Consider the following 18,560-nt stretch of genomic DNA (forward strand, 5'->3'; position numbering starts at 1 on the left):
TGCCAGCAGCCTCTACTGGGGAACCTTGCCCAGTGCCAGCAGCCTCTACTGGGGAAGCCGGGCAGAGACTGGACAAGCCTGGGGACTGCTGTCCAGTGCCAGCAGCCTCTACTGGGGAAGCTGGGTAGAGACTGGACAGGCCTGGGGACTGCTGCCCAGTGCCAGCAGCCTCTACTGGGGAAGCTGGGCAGAGACTGGACAGGCCTAGGGACTGCTGCCCAGTGCCAGCAGCCTCTACTGGGGAAGCCGGGCAGAGACTGGACAGGCCTGGGGACCGCTGTCCAGTGCCAGCAGCCTCTACTGGGGAAGCCGGGCAAAGACTGGACAGGCCTGGGGACCGCTGCCCAGTGCCAGCAGCCTCTACTGGGGAAGCCGGGCAGAGACTGGACAGGCCTGGGGACCGCTGCCCAGTGCCAGCAGCCTCTACTGGGGAAGCCGGGCAGAGACTGGACAGGCCTGGGGACCGCTGCCCAGTGCCAGCAGCCTCTACTGGGGAAGCCGGGCAGAGACTGGACAGGCCTGGGGACCGCTGCCCAGTGCCAGCAGCCTCTACTGGGGAAGCCGGGCAGAGACTGGACAAGCCTGGGGACTGCTGCCCAGTGCCAGCAGCCTCTACTGGGGAAGCCGGGCAGAGACTGGACAGGCCTGGGGACTGCTGCCCAGTGCCAGCAGCCTCTACTGGGGAAGCCGGGCAGAGACTGGACAGGCCTGGGGACTGCTGCCCAGTGCCAGCAGCCTCTACTGGGGTAGCCGGGCAGAGACTGGACAGGCCTGGGGACTGCTGCCCAGTGCCAGCAGCCTCTACTGGGGTAGCCGGGCAGAGACTGGACAGGCCTGGGGATTGCTGCCCAGTGCCAGCAGCCTCTACTGGGGTAGCCGGGCAGAGACTGGACAAGCCTGGATGCTTTATCTGCCTTCGTCTGTAAAACATTGGGTTCTGAGTAGGAATTGGCTTCCCAGGATGAGGCTTACTATCTCCCCAATAGGAATTCACTTTCTACAGTCATTACTGAAAGATTAAAGCAGGTGATGGTTACAGCATTCACAGGGGGCAGAACAGAAATGGACTCTTCCAGGGCACTGAATGGAAGGGAGGGAGTCCTGCACTTTGTTTTCTAGTCAGAGCTGCCTGCACTGCTGTCCCATCGCTGCCTTCAGTCCTCTGAAGTGTTTTGGAAGATAACACAGAGGGTATCTTAATTAAAACGCAACAGACTCTGTCTGCTCCTCTTACACAATTTGCACAGTGTGATTCTTCTTTTCCTCGGCCGGCCTTACCTCTCGTTCTCTCTCAGGACTCTGCAGGTCGCTGTGCGAGGACGTAGTCGAGCAGCCTCCATTCAGCTGTTGGAGAAGACACACAGGAGCATCACGTTAAAGGCCCACGAGCATTCCTAGTGCAGGTGGGAAATCACAGAGAGACCCAGGCACCCTCCCAGCCTCTGGCTCCCCCCTCTCCTTCCTCACCGCTAGGAGTCTTCTGTGCCCATCTCCGTGGCGGGCAGGAGGAGGTTAACCATTGAAATGCTATTAAAAAATGAACTAAACGCCCCTTGCCTTTTCCACATTTCATTCAGCTTCTCTCTTCCACTTTCAAACCTGGACTTCTCAGATCTCATCACAGCACATTCTCCCTTCCTGCCACCAAGACTCGGGGCCAGAGAAACCATCACCACCACTGAGTGCTACCAGAAACGCCCAGCAGACATCCCACGGTCCCTGAATCCTTGCTTTTCTTCTACTTCCTAGGGACCTACACAGCCCTGGGAATGTGCTGTTCTCTATGGAGACCACTGTGCAGCCCCTGTAATCTGCATCCCCCATCATCTAGTGAAAGATGTACTCCGTCCCCTGAAGCTAAGATCTGAATGCATTCTCCTTGCTAGATTTTACTGCAGGGCTCACAAGGTTACAGCTCTCACCTGTGTCTGTGCAGATCCATTAGTGATCAGCGGTGACAAGAAACCTAAAAACACAAGGACAAGAGGAAAATGAATGCAGTGCAGTGCTCTGGCACAGAAAGGGCGCACATCTTCAGAAAAGCTCTGCCAATCTATCTCACTCCTGCTATTTCAGTACTGACACAGTCCACACCCAGCTTTGACAATGTACCTCCTGCCTGCCGCGCAGCATTCACTGCTACTCCAGTACAGAGAGACACAGAGTCCTGCCACGCAGCATTCACTGCTACTCCAGTACAGAGAGACACACACAGAGTCCTGCCGTGCAGCACCCCTTGCAGGATCACGTGTCAGAAGAGGCTAATTGTATATTAATTGTATATTATTCCTTCCTTTAGCGACTGTATTGAGAAAAACACTTCATGTACTGCAGCTGGATTTGAACTCGTGTCTCCAGGCCATCACTCAGGCCCTGCATCCAGTGTTAGGGTTAAGTAAGCAAAACAGTGACAATGGTAAGTGTCACGTGCAGGACAACCATCAGACAGCAGCAGACTGGGGCTGCCAGCTTAGTAAGACAGAGACCCTTTCAGCACCCATCCTACTCCCAGCACAGCACCAGTGAATGAGGCAATACCTGGGTGAAAGACAGCAACAGCAAACAAGGATCCTTCTGTGGCCCTCTCATCATCTGCCCCCTCCATCACCATCTCTTCACATCCCTCCCCCCACTATGTCTCAATTCAAAGAGCCTTATCTGTAATGCATCTGCATTGTGCCTGGTAATTCTCTCACTGGCTGGCAGCTTGTTGGGAGGGTGCAATTCGGACTGCTTTGCATATTTCACAATACTGTTACTGCGCACAGCTTTTAACCTTGTGCTAACTGCAGCTTTTGTTGCCCTGCAAGTTTAGCAGGAGCCCATGATTTGTGGCATACACTGAACCCATGCACCATGTGACTCAAAGGTCAGCACTACATCCCACCTGCGGGATGTCCTGTCACTTTATACTATAAGACATGGAAGGGCTATAAGCTCAGCAAATCTCAGATAAGTCAAAGATACTTCCCCATACCAGCCCCGAACTCTCTAGTCCTCCAGCGTTACCCCCTCCCCCCTAAGATGGCATGCTCCAAAAATCCTTGCCAGCCCAAAGGCTGGAGAGTTGGTACTAGTCCGTACCAGTTGTCTTTTCATCCTGCTGCACCACCTCTGCACGCTCCCAGCCCCGATCAGCTCCAACAGATAAGCATTCCTCAGAGCTCTCCAGGACTGGGTATAAAATGCTGCATCTCTGGAGAAACACCAGAAATCTCTGAGTGTTGGCTGAATCTGGACTTGTGGGCTGGAAAAAGGAGGTGGCATCAACCCATGCAGGCAGAGGAAGGAGGCGATAGTGGTGGCAGCAGCAGAACAGAGGAGAGGATTAGAGCCTGGTGGGGTTGAGCCTGCGGGCAAAAAAGGAGAGTGCACCGAGGGGAATTGTTAGAGGGTGGGGGGTGGAGAAGGGCTGCAGTGAGAACAGATCAAAAAGAGTGCATATGTGAGAGTCTGGGTATGATCAGCGGGTGAGAGAAAGTTCATGTAGTCCTAATCTCAGAGTGGAGCCAGGACAAGTTCTCTAGGTAATGCATTATCCTCTCCTACCAAGGATGAGTCTCCCAGGGGTCCGTGCCCAGGAGGAAAAGGTTAAGACAGCCATGGTAGTTGGCAATGAGGTCATTAGGAATGTAGATAGCTGGGAGGCTGGTGGGTGTGAGGATTGCTTGTTTGCTTGACGCTAAGGTGGCGAACCTCACGCATCACCTAGATAGGATTTTAGACAGTGCTGGGGAGGAGCCGGCTGTCATGGTACTTGTGGGCACCAACACCACAGGAATGTGTGGGAGGGAGGTTCTGTAAGCCACATGTAGGCTCTTAGGTAGAAAGCTTAAATCCAGAACCTCCAGGGTAGCATTCTCTGAAATGCTCCCTGTTCCACGCGCAGGTCCCCAGAGGCAGGCAGAGCTCCGAAGTCTCAATGCATGGATGAGACGATGGTGCAAGGAAGAGGGATTCAGTTTTGTAAGGAACTGGGGAACCTTTTGGGGAAGGGGGAGTCTCTTCCGAGGAGATGGGCTCCACCTTAACCAGGGTGGAACCAGACTGCTGGCGCTAACCTTTAAAAAGGAGATAGAGCAGCTTTTAAACTAGAACAAAGGGGAAAGCAGACAGTCGCTCAGCAGTGTATGGTTCAGAGGGAGATATCTTCAAAGTCACTGGCAAATCAAATAAGTTAGAATGTTCTGATAGAGCTGAAAAAAAACCAGATGTTTTTGAATACAGAACATACAGATAAAAATGACTCCAAACTGCCTGTAATCACCTGATAATAAGCAGGTTGTGGGTACATAAAAAACATAAATACAAGTAAAACTTCATGAAGATGTCTGTTTGTGAATGACAAAAATCTTAAAAATAATATGGTCCTAAAGGAAGATAGAGACATAATAGTCATCTCGGAGACCTGCTGGAAGGAGACTAACCAATGGGACATACTAATTCCAGTTTATAAATTATATTGACATGACAGGGCAGATAAAATTGGTGGAGGAGGGATGGCATAGAGTCAAGCAAGATGAACGTTTGCAAGAAACAAACTGCACTCTGGAATCCTTATGAACAGAAGTTCCAAGAGTAAAAGGGAAGGGTATAAAAGTGGTGATACACTACCACGTGCCTGGCCAGGATGATAAAACAGACTGGCTAGTAAAATGGGAAACATGATAATAATAGCAGACTTCAATTATCTGAGTACTGATTGGGTAAATGTCACTACAGGACATGCAAAGGAGGTGCAGTTCCTAGATACCGTCAATGATTGCTTCATGCAGCAGTTTGGTCATGGAACCAACAGGAGGGGGAACTATAGTAGATCTAGTTCTCAGTGGAACACAAAATCTGGTGCAAGAAATAAAGATGGTGAATCTTCCTGGCAACAATAATCATAATGAAATTACATTTAACAATCACTGAAGGGCAAATACTAAGGAAAACTGCAGTAGTATTTAACTATAAAGAGGGAGACTATGATAAAATGAGGAAATTTGTTAGGGAAAAAAACTAGAAGGAGCAGTTCACAAGGTTAAAAACTTCGAGGAAGCGGGAACATTGTTTAAAAATTGCCATCCTTGAGGCCCAGACAAAATGTATTCCATGCATTAAAAAATGTAGAAGAAAAACCAAACGACTGCTGGCATACTTTAATAGTAAGGTGAAAGAGGCAATTAATACCAAACAGGCATCTCTCAAAAATGGAAAGCAGACCGAAATGAAGAAAATGGCAAGTTAGATGTAAAAAAGTAATTAAGAAAGCTAAGAAAAAAGATGCTTGCCATAGAGGTAAAAACAAATAAACACTTTTTCAAGAATATATGAAGCAAAAAGCTTGCGAGGGAGTCAGTTGGAATGCTAAATGTTGAAGTGGTAAAAGATGCTCAGGGAAGAAAAGAAAATAGCCGAAAAAACTAAATGAATGCTTTGCCCATCTATACTGAGGAGGATGTTCGAGTCGTACCCACCACAGAAACATTTTTTGCTGGTGGTGACTGAGCAACTAAACAAAATCAATGTGAAACTGGAGGATGTAATAAATCAGATTGATAAACTAAAGAATAACAAATCACTGGGACCAGATGGTATTCACCCCAGAGTTCTGAAGGAACTCAAATGTGAAATTGCAGACTTATTTCTAGTGATCTGCAACCTATCATTTAAACCTAACACTGTAGACCGGACGATGGTTATGCAATGCCAATTTTTTTTTTTAAAGGGCTCCAGAAATGATCAGGTAACCTATAGATCAGTTAGCCTGATGTTGGTGCTGGGTGAAAGGTGTAAATAAACATGTAGATAACAGTGACTCATTGATGTAGTATATTTGGATTTTAAGAAAGCATTTGACAAAGTCCCTCAGACAAACTCCTCAGGAAATTGGGAGGTCAGGGGATACGGAGCAATGTCCTATGGTTGACTGACAACTGGATAGCCAGGAAACAGAGAGTGGGATTAAATGGTCAGTTCTGCAAATGGAGAAAGGTCAATAGTGCAGTGCCCCCAAGAGTCTGGCATCTCTGCTGTTTAGTATATTTATAAACGATAGGAAGAGAGAAACAACGAATGAGGTGACCAAATTTGTAGATGATGCAAAAATGTTTTGAGTTGTTGAAACAGCAGCAGATTTATTTATTTATTTTATTTAAAAGTATTTGTATACCATTTTTACAAACAATGTTTAATCAAAACGGTTTACATAACTGAATAAAATAAGATTGTAAGGAACTGCAGAAGGACCCTGTGAGATTAGCAGCCTGGGCAATTTTATGTGAACAAGTGCAAAGCCCTTGTGGACAGTATCTTGAAAACTTTGGCTCAATTTGTGGCAGCGATCAAAGAGGCAAGTAGGATTCTAGGAATTATTTGGAAAGGAATAGAGAAGAAAACGGAGACTATCAGAATGCCTTGGTACAGATCCATGATGTGACCTCACCTCGAATATTGTGTGCAGTTCTGGTTGTCCCATCTGAAAAAGGACACAGGAAATAGAAAAGGTACAGAGATGAGGGAAAGAAATGAGAAAAGGGATGGAAGAGCTTCCTTATGGAGAAAGGCTAAAGAGATGAGGGCTCTTTAGCTTGGAGAAGACACAACTGAGATTTATAAAATTATGAGTGGTTAAATAGGGAACCATTATTTATCCTTTTAAATCACAATAGGACTAGGGGACACTCCACGAAACTAGGAACCAACACATTTAAAACAAATGGCAGGAATATTTGTTTTTCTATTAGCGCACAGTCAAGCTATGGACTCTGTTGCCAGACGATGTGGAAAGGCAACTAACAGAGTGAGGTTCAAAAGAGGATTGGACAAGTTCCTGAAGGAAAAATCCTTAAACAGTTATTAGATTTGGGACAGCTGGAGCTTATCTCTGAGAGTGGAATAGATCAACTGTTGGAGATCTGCTGGGTTCTTGTGACGTGGACTGGACTCTTTATCTACAGGATGCAGGGCTCGATGGACCTTGGTCTGACCCAGCCTGGCACTTCTTATGTTCTTATGTACAGGATGCTGGGCTCGATGGACCTTGGTCTGACCCAGCCTGGCACTTCTTATGTTCTTATGTACAGGATGCACGGCTCGATGGACCTTGCTCTGACCCAGCCTGGCACTGCTTATGTTCTTATGTACAGGATGCTGGGCTTGATGGACCCTGGTCTGACCCAGCCTGGCACTTCTTATGTTCTTATGTACAGGATGCTGGGCTCGATGGACCCTGGTCTGACCCAGCCTGGCACTTATGTTCTTATGTACAGGATGCTGGGCTCGATGGACCTCGGTCTGACCCAGCCTGGCACTTCTTATGTTTTTATGTACAGGATGCGGGGCTCGATGGACCTCGCTCTGACCCAGCCTGGCACTTCTTATGTTCTTATGTACAGGATGCAGGGCTCGATGGACCTTGCTCTGACCCATCCTGGCACTTCTTATGTTCTTATGTACAGGATGCTGGGCTCGATGGACCTTGGTCTGACCCAGCCTGGCACTTCTTATGTTCTTATGTACAGGATGCTGGGCTCGATGGCCCTTGGTCTGACCCAGCCTGGCACTTCTTATGTTCTTATGTACAGGATGCTGGGCTCGATGGACCTTGGTCTGACCCAGCCTGGCACTTCTTATGTTCTTATGTACGGGATGCTGGGCTCGATGGACCCTGGTCTGACCCAGCCTGGCACTTCTTATGTTCTTATGTACGGGATGCTGGGCTCGATGGACCTTGGTCTGACCCAGCCTGGCACTTCTTATGTTCTTATGTACAGGATGCAGGGCTCGATGGTCCTTGGTCTGACCCAGCCTGGCACTTCTTATGTTCTTATGTTCAGGATGCAGGGCTCGATGGACCTTGGTCTGACCCAGCCTGGCACTTCTTATGTTCTTATGTACAGGATGCTGGGCTCGATGGACCTTGGTCTGACCCAGCCTGGCACTTCTTATGTTCTTATGTACAGGATGCTGGGCTCGATGGACCTTGGTCTGACCCAGCCTGGCACTTCTTATGTTCTTATGTACAGGACGCTGGGCTCGATGGACCTTGGTCTGACCCAGCCTGGCACTTCTTATGTTCTTATGTACAGGATGCTGGGCTCGATGGACCTTGGTCTGACCCAGCCTGGCACTTCTTATGTTCTTATGTACAGGATGCTGGGCTCGATGGACCTTGGTCTGACCCAGCCTGGCACTTCTTATGTTCTTATGTACAGGATGCTGGGCTCGATGGACCTTGGTCTGACCCAGCCTGGCACTTCTTATGTTCTTATGTACAGGATGCTGGGCTCGATGGACCTTGGTCTGACCCAGCCTGGCACTTCTTATGTTCTTATGTACAGGATGCTGGGCTCGATGGCCCTTGGTCTGACCCAGCCTGGCACTTCTTATGTTCTTATGTACAGGATGCTGGGCTCGATGGACCTTGGTCTGACCCAGCCTGGCACTTCTTATGTTCTTATGTACAGGATGCAGGGCTCGATGGACCTTGGTCTGACCCAGCCTGGCACTTCTTATGTTCTTATGTACAGGATGCGGGGCTCGATGGACCTTGGTCTGACCCAGCCTGGCACTTCTTATGTTCTTATGTACAGGATGCGGGGCTCGATGGACCTTGGTCTGACCCAGCCTGGCACTTCTTATGTTCTTATGTACAGGATGCTGGGCTCGATGGACCTTGGTCTGACCCAGCCTGGCACTTCTTATGTACAGGATGCAGGGCTCGATGGACCTTGGTCTGACCCAGCCTGGCACTTCTTATGTTCTTATGTACAGGATGCAGGGCTCGATGGACCTTGGTCTGACCCAGCCTGGCACTTCTTATGTTCTTATGTACAGGATGCTGGGCTCGATGGACCTTGGTCTGACCCAGCCTGGCACTTCTTATGTTCTTATGTACAGGATGCTGGGCTCGATGGACCTTAGTGTGATTCAGCCTGGCACTTCTTATGTTCTTATGTACAGGATGCAGGGCTCGATGGACCTTGGTCTGACCCAGCCTGGCACTTCTTATGTTCTTATGTACAGGATGCTGGGCTCAATGGACCTCGGTCTGACCCAGCCTGGCACTTCTTATGTTCTTATGTACAGGATGCAGGGCTCGATGGACCCTCAGTCTGACCCAGCCTGGCACTTCTTATGTTCTTATGTACAGGATGCAGGGCTCGATGGACCTTGGTCTGACCCAGCCTGGCACTTCTTATGTTCTTATGTACAGGATGCAGGGCTCGATGGACCTTGGTCTGACCCAGCCTGGCACTTCTTATGTTCTTATGTACAGGATGCAGGGCTCGATGGACCCTCAGTCTGACCCAGCCTGGCACTTCTTATGTTCTTATGTACAGGATGCAGGGCTCGATGGACCTCGGTCTGACCCAGCCTGGCACTTCTTATGTTCTTATGTACAGGATGCTGGGCTCGATGGTCCTTGGTCTGACCCAGCCTGGCCCTTCTTATGTTCTTATGTACAGAATGCTGGGCTCGATGGACCTTGGTCTGACCCAGCCTGGCACTTCTTATGTTCTTATGTACAGGATGCAGGGCTCGATGGACCTTGGTCTGACCCAGCCTGGCACTTCTTATGTTCTTATGTACAGGATGCAGGGCTCGATGGACCTTGGTCTGACCCAGCCTGGCACTTCTTATGTTCTTATGTACAGGATGCTGGGCTCGATGGACCTTGGTCTGACCCAGCCTGGCACTTCTTATGTTCTTATGTACAGGATGCAGGGCTCGATGGACCTTGGTCTGACCCAGCCTGGCACTTCTTATGTTCTTATGTACAGGATGCAGGGCTCGATGGACCTTGCTCTGACCCAGCCTGGCACTTCTTATGTTCTTATGTACAGGATGCTGGGCTCGATGGACCTTGCTCTGACCCAGCCTGGCACTTCTTATGTTCTTATGTACAGGATGCTGGGCTCGATGGACCTTGGTCTGACCCAGCCTGGCACTTCTTATGTTCTTATGTACAGGATGCAGGGCTCGATGGACCTTGGTCTGACCCAGCCTGGCACTTCTTATGTTCTTATGTACAGGATGCTGGGCTCGATGGACCTTAGTGTGATTCAGCCTGGCATTTCTTAATTTCTTAAAAGTTGCCAGGGATGTGAATGAGGGTCTGAACCAATTCTACCATGCACAGAGCCTGAGCCCTGTCCAGACCTCACTTGGCTTTTTAAAGGTGAAGGAATCACCGTGGCGAGAGGTGTAGTTCCTGAGCTGCGTCCTGCCTGAGGTGGGACACTATGTGCTCTCACCTGTCACATGGGCCTCTGTAGGCGTTATTCCAAGCTTTCTAAAGTACTCTTCTGTTTCCGAGTCCGCTACCAGCAGCTTGGTTTCATTCTCCTGAGCTTTGATGCAGGACACGACCTCTGAATGCTTCAAGCCCTCCACTTTCTGGCCATTCACCTACAGCAAAAAGACAGACAGAAATCAGCTGATCACAGGTCAGCAGTGCCCTGAGGCTCTGACACACACCCTGTGGTGGTGGTGGTGGGGGGGGGGGGAGGGGTAGGAATATCCTGTCCCGGAGTGCAACAAACAGGCCTGCTTTTCAGGATATCCACTATGAATATGCATGAGGTATATGTGCATACAATGGAGGCAATGCCATGCATAATTACTGTGCATCTGCTGAAAATGGCACTTCAGGACCGGAGTTGCCTGCTCTCACCTTACGAAGTTGTGGGTTGAAACAGCGCCGATGCTGGAATATTTCCTGGCCTTTCCCCTACAGTGTCAGAAGAGGCTTTCACAGAGCCCTTCTTTAGATACAAGGTCAGCTAAGACCTGAACTATTCTGTACAAAAGAATTCCTGAGAGGTTTTAAGAATGCTTCAAAAATCAGCCTGAACCTTAACCCCACCCTAGACTGCTCCCGGACCTGCAGCGCTAAGTACACAATCTACAGAAAGCTAAATGACATCTTGGGTGTGAGTAATCCTCCTCCACACCAAAACACACTGTCTCTCCTCTCCCCACCCTCGCCCCCCAGGTGAGTAATCTCCTTCCTCACACACACATTTCCTCCCTCAGCTCCTGTAGCTAGCAATCCCCCTGCCCCACTCCCACACAGGGAGAGGAGCGGAGCAGCCGCCTAGGGGAAGCCAGAGTTCAAATCCCACCACCAATCCTTGTGACCTGGGCTAAGTCACTTTATCCTCCATTGCTCCAAGTTCAAATTTAGGGCCTGATTTGCTGAGCCTTTTCCCCATAAACCCAGAATGGGCAGGAAGCTTTACTTACTCCTGGAGGAATTCTGTGCAAAAAGATGTAAAATTCTGCACACAAAAACTTAAAATTCTGCAAACTTTATATTGGTCAGAATAACACAATTTACATGACAGTCTTTAAGTAATTTCTTTTTAAATGAATACAGAAAAAAGTTATTACTTAATGATGCAGAATTTTAAATATTTTGAGCGGAATTTCCTTAGAAATTCACTGTAAGAGTGTCCCTTCCACTCGCTCTCCCTACTCCCCTGGCCACTTTGCCCTCTCAGGCCCCAACTCCTCCACCTGCCAGTATCTCTCCCCACCACCTCTAGGCTCAACCCCTTCCACTCTATTGCCAGTCCCAGAGTTTGACCCCGTTCTCAGTACTGCCCCTCACACAGGCTCCCTGTGCCCCTCCCTCTCTCACACACACATGCTCCCTCTCTCTAGAACACACACACACATCCCTCATACAGGGTCCCTCTGTCCCTCCCTCTCTCTAGTGCACACACACACATCCCTCATACAGGGTCCCTCACTCTCTCGCACACACACACATCCCTCATACAGGGTCCCTCACTCTCTCGCACACACACACATCCCTCATACAGGGTCCCTCTGTCCCTCCCTCTCTCTAGTACACACACATCCTCATACAGGCTCCCTCACTCTAGAACACACACACACATCCCTCATACAGGGTCCCTCTGTCCCTCCCTCTCTCTAGTGCACACACACACACCCTCATACAGGCTCCCTCTCTCTAGAACACACACACACATCCCTCATACAGGGTCCCTCACTCTCTCGCACACACACACATCCCTCATACAGGGTCCCTCTCTCTTGCATACACACCCACACAAGCTCCCTTTCTCTCTCACCCATACATCCTCACACAGGCTCCCTATGTCTCTCACTCATGCACCCCTTCACACAGGCTCTGTCTCACACATACACAATCCCGTCACACAGGCTAGCACCCTCACATACACATGATCCCTTTTTCAGACACACACGCTCCCAATCTCTCACACACACACACTCCTTCACAATCTCCTCATATAGGCTCCCTCTCTCTGGCACCCCCAATCAAGCACCTCCATCCCCCTGCTCTCTCACCTCCCCCCTGCTCTCTCTCTCACACCCCATCTCCCATCCCCTCTCCCTCTCACCCTCCCCTCTCTCTCACACACACACACACTCTCACCGGGGTCTTCATCATCACCACGAACAGCACGTGCTCCGTTTACAGCGTTCTGTAAACGTAGAAAATGTCCTCTGCCATTTTCTGCGCAGAATTTGGCAATACTGCACCGGGGGGGGGGGGGGGGAATTCTGTGCAGATTCTGTGCTCCGCATTAGTGCAGAATTCCCCCAGGACTACTTAGTATATAAGAACACAATGCAAAGTTCCACATTAGGAATCTGCATGCAGGAAAAGGATCTAGGTGTCATCATTGATAATACTTTGAAATCTTCTTCTCAGAGTGCAGGAGTAGCCAAGAAATCTTAAAATAAGAACTGCCATACTGGGTCAGCCCAAGGATCCATCAAGCCCAGTATCCTGTCTCCAACAGTGGCCATTCCAGGTCACAAGGGGTGGATAGATACGATGCTGCCTATCCCAGCAATAAGTGGATTTCCCCAACTCCACCTTAATAATTGTTTATGGACTTTTCCTCCAGAAACTTGTCCAAACCTTTTTTAAATGCAGCTAACACTAATAGCTTTCACCACATCCTCTGGCAATGAATTCCAGAGCTTAATTATGCGTTGAGTAAAAAAAATGTTTCTCTTATTAATTTTAAATGTATTACCCAGTAACTTCATGTGTGTCCCTGGTCTTTGTATTTTTTGAAAGAGTAAACAACTGGTTAACTTGTTCCTTTCCACTCATTATTTTACAGACCTCTATCATATTTCCCCTCAGCCGTCTCTTCTCCAAGCTGAAGAGTCCTAACCTCTTTAGCATTTCCTCATAGGGGAGCTGTTCCATCCCCTTTATCATCTTGGTCGCCCTTCTCTGTACCTTTTCTAATTCTGTTATATCTTTCTTGAGATGTGGTGACCAGAACTGCACCCAATACTCAAGATGAGGTTGCACCATGGAGGATACAGAGGCGTTATGATATTCTCTGCTTTATTCTCCGTTCCTTTCCTAATAATCCCCAGCATTCTGTTTGCTTTCTTGGCTGCTGCTGCACACAATGCTCATTGTATGGTTTCTCTATGGATCGATACAGGAACATTGTGATATTCTCTGTTTTATTCTCCGCTCCTTCCCTAATAATCCCCAGCATTCTGTTTGCTTTCTTGGCTGCTGCTGCACACAATGCTCATTGTATGGTTTCTCTATGGATCGATACAGGAACTTTGTGATATTCTCTGTTTTATTCTCTGTTCCTTCCCTAATAATCCCCAGCATTCTGTTTGCTTTCTTGGCTGCTGCTGCACACAATGCTCATTGTATGGTTTCTCTATGGATCGATACAGGAACATTGTGATATTCTCTGCTTTATTCTCCGTTCCTTCCCTAATAATCCCCAGCATTCTGTTTGCTTTCTTGGCTGCTGCTGCACACAGTGCTCATTGTATGGTTTCTCTATGGATCGATACAGGAACATTGTGATATTCTCTGTTTTATTCTCCGCTCCTTCCCTAATAATCCCCAGCATTTTGCTTGCTTTCTTGGCTGCTGCTGCACACAATGCTCATTGTATGGTTTCTCTATGGATCGATACAGGAACATTGTGATATTCTCTGTTTTATTCTCCGTTCCTTTCCTAATAATCCCCAGCATTCTGTTTGCTTTCTTGGCTGCTGCCACACACAATGCTCATTGTATGGTTTCTCTATGGATCGATACAGGAACATTGTGATATTATCAGTTTTATTCTCCGTTCCTTCCCTAATAATCCCCAGCATTCTGTTTGCTTTCTTGGCTGCTGCTGGTGCTGCACGCTGAGCTGAGGATTTCTATGCATTTTCAACGATGACACCTGGATCCTTTTCCTGAATGATGTGTGTGTGTGTGAGGGGGGGGGGGGTACAGAATAGGGGGGGTAGAGCAGCTTTTCTTTGCTCTGTCCCTTCCAGCCTCACCCTTCCCCTCCTGATCTCTGCACTGGGAGGGGAGGGGCTGCAGCAGGAACCGGAAGGCTCTTCTCTGCTCAGTGAGATTCTGCTACCCCCCAGTCACAGGCCTAATGTGCCTATTAGCAAACCCCGGCCTGGGCCCTTAGACTGTGAGCCCTCTGGGGATAGGGAAATACCTACAATACCTGAATGAAATCCACTGTGCCAAAAAGCAGAATATAAATCAAAAATAAAGGGAAGCACTTTCTCTTCCCCTCCCCCACAGGGAGGCACTTTCTCTTCCCCTCCCCCACAGGGAGGCACTTTCTCTTCCCCTCCCCCACAGGGAGGCACTTTCTCTTCCCCTCCCCCTCCCCATGGATGCCTGCTGGCGCACACGCCCGGCTCCAATTCCACTTCACATTCAGCTCCTGCCCTGAAAGGGACAGACGCAGGGGAATTTTCTCTCTTCCTGGTTTCTTAGCAACCCCCTCACCACTTTCTCTTCCCAGGCGGAGTCTGGAAGCCCTCCCCCAGCCCTGCCTGAGCTCCGCCCCCTTCCCCTCACCCACGGCTGCTGTCTGACATCAAATATTTACTGAGGCACCAAGCAGCCAGGTAGGGCCAGGGTATCACCTTTCCCAATCCCCAAGGCTGCTCTTCACGCCGTCCTCCCTTTCCACAAAAGAAACAAAGCCGCCCAGGACACACAGTGTGCTGCAGGTGTGCACTCTGCTGCCCGTGAATGCACAGCTCCTATTAAAGATGCAAGAGCCTGGCATCAAAACCTGCGTCCCACACAATGCAGCAGTGTTACCCCAGGGTCACGCAGCCATGTGCTCCCGGCATCGCACGCGTGCGCTGAAATGACTGCCTGCATCCCATTTCCCTCTTCTGTGCATGGGGAAAACACATCGACTATGTCTTGTACATTCTGTTTGTGGCTTCCTCAGACACAGACGTTCATCTTTCCTGTAACCTTCATGTCGCATGAAGCACTAAGTATTCTGCGCCAGACTTTCACTGGCGGGACAGACATGTGCATACGTTTACTCTGAAACTCTCCACAGGAACAGAAACCCAGATTACACATGTAGAGGTGAGAATACAATCCATACCCAGGACACCTCCTCGCAGCATGGCCAAAGGACAGCAATACAGATTGCATGAGTAAATGTCCTCATGCACACTCTACTGAGCTCTACAGGCATGTGTGCAAACTATATCTCATAACCACCCACACACACACACACACACTGCTGGCCGCTTACCTCCAGGAGCCTGTCTTGCATGTGTGCATATTATATCTCATAACCACACACACACACACACACACACACTGCTGGCCACTTACCTCCAGGAGCCTGCCTTGCATGTGTGCATATTATATCTCATAACCACACACACAAGCACACACAGGCACACACACACACACACTGCTGGCCACTTACCTCCAGGAGCTTGTCTTGTGGTCGCAGCCCTGCTCTGGCAGCTGGTGATCCGGGATCCACAGAGCGTATGTACTGCCCTGGCTTGGACCTCTCACTGTGCAGATTAAACCCATACCCGGTGGGTCCTTTTTTCAGGTAACACAGACGGGGGCAAAGCTCTTTCATCTAGAAATTAGAAGGAAGAACTCAATCAACAGCAAAATCAAAGCAAGGAGTGGCTGAAGACCGCTTGTTAAAAGATGGGAAATACTGAGCAGCAGGGCATGAGAGGGAATTACAGACCCTGCTGTTACTGAGGCAACGCTGGCCACAGTCAAGAACTGCAGCTTGGGAAGGCATCACAGGCTGCAGACTCCTGAAGTGGCACCTAAAACGTGGCAGACTGCAGCTATGTGTCCTGCTCTTGAAATACAGAGCTCGAGCTCCCACCTGCCCCGGGCTCATCCTAAGAGGGCTGAGTGCAGAACCCTCAACAGAGGACATCAGGAGGCGGCTGATTAATATCCGATGTCACGAGATGGGAATGGGGACCTCCGAATGACTTGTGAGAAAGAAAGTCTGCTGTGCTATCAGGGAGCACAGCAATGTGCATTCCCCCACCCCCAGTTACAAATTCCAGAAAGATGCACACACACACACACACACAGGTATACTACACACACACACAGGTATACTACACACACACACACAGGTATACTACACACACACACACACACACAGGTATACTACACACACACACAGGTATACTACACACACACACACAGGTATACTACACACACGTGTATACTACACACACACACACACACAGGTATACTACACACACGTGTATACTACACACACACACACACACAGGTATACTACACCCACAGTATACTACACACCCACACACACACCACAGGTATACTACACACACACGTGTATACTACACACACACACAGGTATACTACACACACGTGTATACTACACACACACACACAGGTATATCTACACACACACACACAGGTATACTACACACACGTGTATACTACACACACACACACACACAGGTATACTACACACACACACACAGGTATACTACACCCACACGTGTATACTACACACACACACACCCACACGTGTATACTACACACACACACACACACACGTATACTACACCCACACGTATACTACACACACGTATACCACAGGGAACCTGCTTCCCAGCAGAACCTGACGGAGCCGCAGTGCTCCCAAAGCATCCTCGGGCCCAAACTGTAATAAGCTAAAATGTGTTCAGAAAGTAAATACAACGTCTCAGAGCTCATTCCCTTCTGAAAGTCTGCCTTGCATTTATTTCCTGGCTCTTTTTTCCCTGTTGAACAATGAAAGGGCTGAATACACCCTACAGATGCTTCAGTGGTCAGCAACAGAATTTCCGAGTCGACCCAGAACATTTTCTCTGCCTCACTGCAATTACTGTTCTAGACCTCAGGACAACAAACGGGAGCAAAAGTGTTCCTGAAATGCCCAGAGCCTCGTGGTTAATGCCTCATGGGCCCCACACAGGAACGTTGCATGCGGGCTTAGCTGCACTCAGAAATGCACTGGGACAGTGCTGAGGATTAGAGGGGTTAAGGGGTTGTTTTGCAGAAGGAAAGTCTGGCTCTGGTTAAGAAGGGAGGGATCTGGGAGCCTGCATTATCCGTGTAGTCACCGCCTTACACCGCTTGGTACTGGGCCTCCTCCGTGGATCAGCAGAAGGCAAAGCCTGAAAGCCTGCGCAGCACAAACAAACAAGACCTGAATGCAGAGAGGGAGCTCTGAAGTGGGTTCTTGTGACAAGAATGCTCCAGGATAAATCAAACACTGAACCTGTGAAAGAGGATAAAATGTGGGCTTCAGCCTGGAAGGGAAGGGGACAGACTTCAAACATGCTTAGGACAAGTACGGAAGGGGGTGGCGACCAGAAACCAGGGACAATTATTCTGTTTCCAGATTCCAGCAGCGTCATTGGCAGCACAGTTTTGCATGGGCTGCAACGTAATTCATACAATGATTAAAATGAAAAGGACAGAAAAAGAGTGCAAAATAACAGCAGAAGAGCTGCGGGTTCTGGTTCTGGTCCACACTGTCGCCCATACCTTCCGGGCCTGTTGCAGGATCCTCTTTGCCCCAGGATTAGAGGAGCTTTTTGTGGGAAGTTGTGTCCCCGATCTCGCTGAATTTCACGCAGCTCAGGAGGAAATGCGTTGTTAGTTCGAGTTGTCCGGTGGCGTTGCTGACCTCTGGGGGTTCCAGGCCAGCGTCCACCTCCTGCTGGCCTGGGAGCAGAAACCACGCCAGGGGCCTGGGAGATGCTTAACATTTCTGTCCTTGCAGTGACAGAGATCAGGGAGATGGCAGGAACGTCACCACCCAGGGCCACATCTTCCAGCTCAGCTTGCACAGAGACGCTCTCCAGCTGTTATAAAGCAAATTCCTGGGCCCCGTACTCAGAACAGCCCGGCTTCTCCTTTAATCTTATGAACTTTTCCGGGCCTTTCTTTTTTTTATTTCATTGGGTCTAGGCAAGTAACATTCTGCAGAAAGCAGATAATGTCTCACAGAGAGTTTGCCTTCCCTCACCGCCTCTTGATAAGCTGACAAGCAGCTGAGGACTTACCAGAGAGCTGCGGATTTGACTCCACCTTAAAAAGCTCCCAGTGCCTTGGTGTGAGAGCATGAGAAAGGGCTGAACTGGAGTGCACAGACCTCCCAGCGAGGGAAGGAAACGTCACACTCCAGGTCTGTTTGTTGTCTATCACAGCAGTGGGCCCTGCTCTTCTGCAGAACTATGGCCACCGTCCA

The 18,560-nt window shown here is 49.2% G+C and overlaps 1 protein-coding gene across 1 annotated transcript in view; it reads right to left on the reverse strand.

The window, feature by feature from the left end:
- SLC9A3R2 (SLC9A3 regulator 2) overlaps nt 1-18,560 on the reverse strand; it is an 84,337-nt gene that overhangs the window by 5,628 nt on the left and 60,149 nt on the right. Inside the window, exons 3-6 of the mRNA XM_029576552.1 lie at nt 15,735-15,899; nt 10,245-10,398; nt 1,923-1,966; nt 1,279-1,344 (exon numbers count right to left, since the gene is read on the reverse strand). Coding sequence (XP_029432412.1) covers nt 1,279-1,344; nt 1,923-1,966; nt 10,245-10,398; nt 15,735-15,899 — 429 coding nt within the window. The remainder of the gene's footprint in view (nt 1-1,278; nt 1,345-1,922; nt 1,967-10,244; nt 10,399-15,734; nt 15,900-18,560) is intronic.

The sequence above is a fragment of the Rhinatrema bivittatum genome, chromosome 14 (genome assembly GCF_901001135.1).
Source record: "Rhinatrema bivittatum chromosome 14, aRhiBiv1.1, whole genome shotgun sequence".
Lineage (NCBI taxonomy): Eukaryota > Metazoa > Chordata > Amphibia > Gymnophiona > Rhinatrematidae > Rhinatrema > Rhinatrema bivittatum.